This window comes from Sinocyclocheilus anshuiensis, unplaced genomic scaffold, assembly GCF_001515605.1.
Source record: "Sinocyclocheilus anshuiensis isolate Anshui unplaced genomic scaffold, SAMN03320099.WGS_v1.1 scaffold1274, whole genome shotgun sequence".
Taxonomy (NCBI): Eukaryota; Metazoa; Chordata; class Actinopteri; order Cypriniformes; family Cyprinidae; genus Sinocyclocheilus; species Sinocyclocheilus anshuiensis.
In genome coordinates this window covers 330980-338250 of record NW_015558608.1, presented here as the reverse complement: position 1 = coordinate 338250, position 7271 = coordinate 330980, and the positions used below count along the sequence as shown (strand labels likewise).

Here is a 7271-nt window from a genome sequence, read left to right as displayed (position 1 = left end):
CACGATGTGCGAAGATTTGCATAACGCCACCCAAATGTTCACGCAAAGAAAGGTGTGACTTTTATTCTCGCTGTAGTATTGTTGCTGCCGCCATGTTGTGAAGACGCGTGTGTGTTTGTGTTCTGTGTGTTTCGTTGTGAAAGCGAAACTACTTTGTTTGGCCTTCCAAAAGAGGACGATAATTGTCAGAGGACGATAATTGTCAGATGAGGCACTTCTAACGGATGCCTAGAGCTGATCCGTGCTGGTCGCTGAGGACATACATCCACTTCGCACGGTGGATCGGCGGCCGCTCCTTCGTCGAATCCGCCGGCCGCGCCGTTCTCAAGTCATCCGGCCTCCGCTCACTCAAGCTGCCAGCCTCCGCTCACTCTAGCCGCCGACCTCCACTCACTCTAGCCCCTGACCCAAATATTCAGATGTGTGATGCGCATTTTATGGAGCACTGTTTCCTGATCCTGGAAGAGTAGACTACAATGCCGGCTGTTCACAGACTGTAAGTATGTTTTCATTTTAAGGATTTGCCATTTAATTACACCAAATACACAAAATAATGTTATTTTTAGCAACATCATATGACCCCTTTAATAACATCCAGGGAACAAGGAAAACACATGTAGTTGAGAAGGTTGACACATACAGACACGGAACAGAGTCTGACAAACCCTTTCTCTCTCCAAAACTCCTCTGCCGCATTCAATAGCTGCTTTTCCACTGTCAGGCCAGTGCGAGCCAGTGCTTTAAACGGGCCGGGCGGGGCTAATAGCCTCGGACCTGTAGCACTGAGCCTAAAATCACGATGCGTTTCCAGCATCAGACCAGAAACTCAAAAAACGAACATGATAAAAGAGGCCATTTGTTTGCATGTTTTGTTAAAGATTTAAATCCAAAAGCATCGATGTTTTACAATAATAAGTGATACATTGATCATAATGAATTAATCAGGATTGAAAATTAGTCACACAGAAATAAAGCGGTATGAACCGTTATTTCACAAAAGAAAGAGGACGTAGCCTTTTCAGTCGAGTCTGTTTCTGTTTATTTGTAGTCACAGTATATATCACATTTAGAAAGAATTATCATTTCTATATATTTTTTTCCATCAAAAATACAACCTGAGTAGCAGAGGGAGCTCCCGAACAAAAACCATATTATGATATTTTTTATGACATACGCGGAGCTAAAATATATATAAGTATATGTTACCAAATAAATACACGACTGTGATAGCCTGAATGAGAAGCTGAAGTCTTATTTCTTCAAGCGGTCGTTTTTACATGCATCTTTTTCATCGCTTATCAATATTTCTGCCTTGTATAGTGATCATAATACATATTGGATCTCAAACAGAAGTTATTTCAAACACTCGCTGCTGTTTGAAAGTGAGTTTTGAGCTAAAATTATTTTAAAAGTCTTTAATGCTGGTGTTATAGTTGTTAACTTTATAAAATGATCCGCGGTGCTGACGCTCTCCAGACGCAGAGAAACTCCGCCTTTGTTCATAACCACTCCTCTAGCCCCAGCTGGCCCGCTTTGGCCCCAGCTGGCCCGCAAAATAAACTGGCCGTTGGCCCCGAGGAAGCACCGACGAGGCACGATCAAGCCCCGGAAGTGACAGTGGAAACACAACTGGCCCTGGCACGCATTAGCACGCCCGCTTTTGGCCGACAGTGGAAACGCGGCTACTGGTCCCTGGACAAGGATATTGCGGCTACCAGCCAGCTCCCCCGGGGTGTCCTCCTAATCATAATTCCATTAATTCACTCGCCATATTCATCACTGGAACCAATCAAACCCTCTTGCTGCCAAAAGATTGCTTCTAGTGGCCTGGTATGGCTCAGGATGTCTGAAGGTACATGAGAGTGTGTAAGAAGTGTGCCATGGCCAAGACACCTTACCATCTCCCCATAGGCAAGTTACTTTCTTTAACTGTCCACACTGTCCATGGTCAAACCTGGGCGTGAACTTCATAACAAACCTCCTCTGATAGCTTTGCTTGTGTATTGGTAGTGGTAGACTGGTTCTCCAAGGCCTGTTGTCTAGTGCCTTTGAAGGGATTATCCACTGCCATGGAAACAGCATAACTCCTGTTTAATCATGTCTTTTGCAATTTTGGAATATCTGAGGACTAAGTCTCTGTTCAGAGGTTCGCAATTCTTCTCCAGAGTCTGGAGGTCCTAATCCCTCCTGGGTGTGACCATGAGTCTATCCTCTGTCTATAATCCTCAGATAAACGGAAAACCGGAGTGTAAGATCCAGAAAAATTATGAGTATGCCCAAACCTCCCTGCATCAACCTTCAGCGGATCTAACTCCATTCCAATGCATACTCTGCTATCAGCCCTTGCTGTTCCACTCCCAAGACATCAGATTACTGCTGCCTTGCAAAAAGTTAAGTCCCAGATTTATCTGTCCCTTCTCCATAATCCATCAGATCAACCCTGTCACGTATAAGTTAAAACTCCCCTCACATTACAGAATTCACCCAGCATTACATGTTGCCCTCCTCAAACCTTACATTCACCCACATCTGATTTCTACACAGAACCTGATCCTGCTGACAAACCCTCTACGTATGGTAGTGGAGGATAGCATGGTGTATTCAGTAAAGGAGATCCTGGATTTTCTGCATTGTGCTTATCATCTGGAATCCTGGTCGACTGGGAAGGCTATGGTCCAGAGGAGAGATCTTGAGGCCCCATAGATCTTACATCCCAATCTACTTGCTGAGTTCCACACATCACACCCTCAATGTCCAGCACAGGGGGTTATGTCATGGTTTCACCAAGCTCCACTTTCACACAACTTTCACAATCCCGGAGTTCCAAACAGCCTCATCTGTTTCAAATCACCACACTCATCACTAGCTCTATATAAGCACACACTTCTCCCTCTTTGTCTGGTCTCCAATGTGGACAATGACTCAACGCTATCTTCATCGTTCTCCTGTTTCTGATTTACTGCAATCTCTGTCTCCAAATCTGGTATCCCCTTACACCAGGGTTCCTCGATTAGTTTTTGCCGAGGGCCAAATTCTGCCAACAATACCAAGCCAAGGGCCACTGACCTATTACAATTATTATATTATTGTTGCTTTTGTTAAAATAGTCACAAGAAGGTCACAAGATAAATATTCAGATTTTCTTCTCCAGTTGTCTGTTTTATTCAAACAATTATGAAAATGTTTTGCATTTAGATACAGAATAACTTTGCCTGTTGAATATTAAAAACAAATGAACAAACAAAAAATCTGGATCACCATGTCTGCCATTCAAATCAACTGTTCCTGCTCATCTCCAGACTGGATCTCTTCTCTCCACTTTCCCTAATTGCAGATTCAATTATTATATCTGTCACCGGGGGGGGAGGGTCAAACTGTAACACAGTGTGTCCCAACCAGACGCAACGTGATAAAAATATATTTTCCATGTAGTTTTTGTCCTAACCACCCGCGACAGCGGCACGTGACAGTAAGCGACACCGGATTCTATTTTAGAAATGTTTTTTATTTTCTGCAACCGCGCGGCAGGAACAACATAGAAATATGACAGTGATAATCTCAAGTAATGATTATGTGCTTTATTCAATGTTAAAAGTGTCTAATGTGTGTTTGAATATTATTTTTCTATATATTATCTTTATAGCCATAGTGAAAGCAACAATAGATATTTAACCTCAGATCCTGAAATACATTAAAGCAAACTTGTATGTTAAAACTGTGAACTCAACTGCGAACCAACACGTGTATTCCATCTGCGCAGTGCCGCATCCAGTGTAGACGGCATCACTGATTATAATGGGTTCTATTGTATTTTGTTGTGTTGCGCCGTGCCGTGCCGCTCACGTCCGGTGTAGACATGAAGTTAATGTCGCTTTCTGATGCTGCGTTTGAATTTTGATGCCACATTATTTGAAATTAGCGTGGGCCAAACATTTTTCTCTCACGGGCCTGATGTGGCCTGTGGGCCGCCTATTGAGGAACCCTGTCTTACACCATCCTGGCTAATGTTTACATATCTTTTTTTTTTCTTTTAGTGTCTACAGTTAGGTTTAGAGTAGTCTCACATAGCCAGATCTTCACACTGACAGCAGAAGATCTGGACATGGAAAGCAGCCAATCACAGTTAATTTTGATCTTTTGTAAGGCAGGGAAAAGGTTGAATATCAGAAATTGTACAAGTTTACTGCAACAATGGCATCTATGCCATGAACTTCACATACTTCTGATAATCCAGCATTTAGTTGATCCTGATAAGTGATCACAGTTTTAGACATGGCCTTTTTCTTCTCTGAGTGGCGTCACGACAGCTTCGTTTCCAAGCAGACCGGTAGAGAATGTGACATACATGTCCTGTTGAATTCAAATGATCAGGTGACGACTTTGATCTGATTTTGCGCTCCTTATCAATCAGATGTTTGGCCAACAGACCTTGGGCATGACATCTGAGAGTAGGGTTAGGGAATATGTTGATTCGTATCTTGTTTAAGGAAGGGAAAACACTTCTCTTTCTCTTACATATATAACTCCACTGTTACTAAATATATTGTATCTTACTCTACTATAATGGCACAGTCTCTTGCATTTATTCAAATCATTGCTTGTAATTTTTTTCTTTTTTGTATTTTCAAATTGCAAATGACTTGTATTTAAATTAAATACATTTCTTACACTAGTATTTTGTGCTTTGATACATTTGATGATCAGATATTTGTAATGTGTAACAAAATACTTTATGATATGTTTGTGTCCATATCTGCTTATGCTTTTTTTTATGTGGTATTGTGAGATTAGATGACTCTGGTAGGTTGGTGTTTATTTGGTCATGATATGGCCTGTATAATTTTTTTTATTTTTGTGGTAAATGCCTTTTTTCATATTGGTAATTTTGAATGATAGTTTTTAAAAGTAAACATCTTTTAAAAATCCTCTATTTATCGAGTCAACATAAACAACCATTGTGAACAAAAAGTGCTAGATATAAATAAACTTGCCTCGCTTTTCCTACCACTATGAAATATGACAACATGCAATTTTAAAAACTTGCACAATGCAGAAATTCAGACAAGGGGCAATACTTTCACACTGTATAATTTGTCAAACACATCACACAAACACTTATCTGAACACATAATGTTTAAGTCCATTTCATTACAACAGAAAAAAAAATGTTTCTAGCTAAATATGTTCCTCAAATCAGCATATTTTAAACATAATTCTTATAACTGACGGTTTGCAAAATGGTTTGTCATTTGTTCTGTTACAGATAACTCATAAATATTGTCTCATCAGTTCCCACAGCCTGTGCATTTCATGTCATTCAAATGAAAGAGGGCTCCACATTAAATAAAAATACTTTTTTGTGACCATATCTCTATTTCATGGTGCTCAGGGTTGTGCCTCTCAAATTTCTCTCTATGGCCTTGTCTTAGATGACAATGTGCTTGTTTAAACAGGCACTGCTTGGGAAACAGTAGTGAGAAAACAAATAATGATTATATATCACAACTCTTAGTAATAATTTACCAGCTGCTGTTTTACTGTAAATTTTGATTTTAGCCATTTAAGGCCTGCAAGAGAGCAAATAGAGACAGATAGTGTCACTCACACAAATACAGTACATGTTCACAATAAACATACATACATACTAGGCAGTACATTTAAACTTTTTACAGACATAATTGTTGCACTGGTGTCATCCAAAGTTTTACGAGAGAGTGCTTAACACAAGAACCCTAACTATTCCATTTGAAGACAGATTATCTTATTTACATTTGTTCTTCATGCTACTCATGCAAGCATTTAAATGGTCATTTCTCTTCTGGGAACAGATTGAAGTACTCTGATGAAGGTTCAAATATTTTCAATGTCAAAATGTATTTTGCTGACACTCTAAACCATTGATAAAACATTGCATAGATAAGTGGATTCACGCAGGAATTCATGCATAACATCCAATACATTACGTTAATTATAAGAGCATCATTTTCATCATGCCCAAAAGAAAGAGTAACTATGTAGTATGGCATCCAAAAAAGAAGATAAACCAGTACTACAATCCCTAAGGTTCTTGCAGCCTTTTTTTCTGATTTGGCCTTTTTTTCTGTGACTGAATTTAAATGCTTAGCTTGCCGTTTTGCCACAAAGCAGATTTTCATATACAAAGGAATAATTATACAGCAAGGTGCCACTAAACAAACGAAAGTATCTATTATTATATTTTCCAGTGTAACAACAAGTACACATTCTCCAATGCATGTGTGGTTTCTCTCTGGATGGAGTAAAAAGTCATACAATAGATAAAATGAATATACAAAGGAGAATAACCAGTTTACAACAATAGAAACAACAACTCTATTGGTATTGACCTTCAGTGGATATCGCAAAGGGTCGTTCACAGCAATGAACCGATCCACGGATATAATAATCATGTTACCAAGAGATGCTACAACAATCACATACAGAATAAGAGGAAATATTGAACAAAATATTTCTCCAAAGTACCAGCATGGCTCAATGAGTTTCATTCCCTGCACTGGCATGAGAATCAGTCCTGCGATCAGATCAGCCACAGCCAGAGAGAGGATCAGCACATTGGTCGGAGTGTGGAGCTGCTTGAAGTGTGAGATGGAGACAATCACCAACAAGTTCAGAAACACGGTGAACACTGATGTTATAGATACGAAAATGTACACAACAATGTACTCCGCTTCTGGTCTGATGCTTTTGGTACAAGACAAATTGTTGTCTGGAAAGCAGTATTGGACTGTTTGATTGTCCACATTTGTCACGCCCCAATCAGACACTTCCATGATGGATGGATATTGAAGAGTAGACTCTGTGTGAGGATGCTTGTCAGTTTAGCTCCCTGATCCTTGACACTGACATGACTCAGCTTTATACTTATGAAAAGCACAGTGACCAGCCCATTCAACATGAGGTTTCATTATTCGGCTCTCACACCCACCCACTAGTAAATATTCATAGACCGGATCAATCTGATCTATACAGTTTAGAGGATTAGTGAATCCAATGATGCTTATTTACTCTTATATTTTGCCCATGATTACAGCATATGTCCTAACACATATTAATGCTATTAGAACAATTAGTCTAATCCACTGCCTTCCATTGCGCTCAAAATGATTAGCACGCTAACACGTAATCAATCAATCAATTAATCAATAATCTGGATATTTTTAAATTATGTATAGAGTCATTTCCAGTACAACACTAGCCTTTAAACAGTACATCATTTTGTCAAAACTGAATTA

The 7271-nt window shown here is 39.6% G+C and overlaps 1 protein-coding gene across 1 annotated transcript; it reads right to left on the bottom strand.

Moving 5' to 3' along the window:
- Positions 1-5807: 5807 nt before the first annotated feature.
- LOC107680280 (trace amine-associated receptor 6-like) lies at positions 5808-6809 on the bottom strand. The gene has a single exon (XM_016476107.1). The coding sequence runs from the start codon at positions 6807-6809 to the stop codon at positions 5808-5810; it is 1002 nt and encodes a 333-aa protein (XP_016331593.1).
- Positions 6810-7271: the final 462 nt, after the last annotated feature.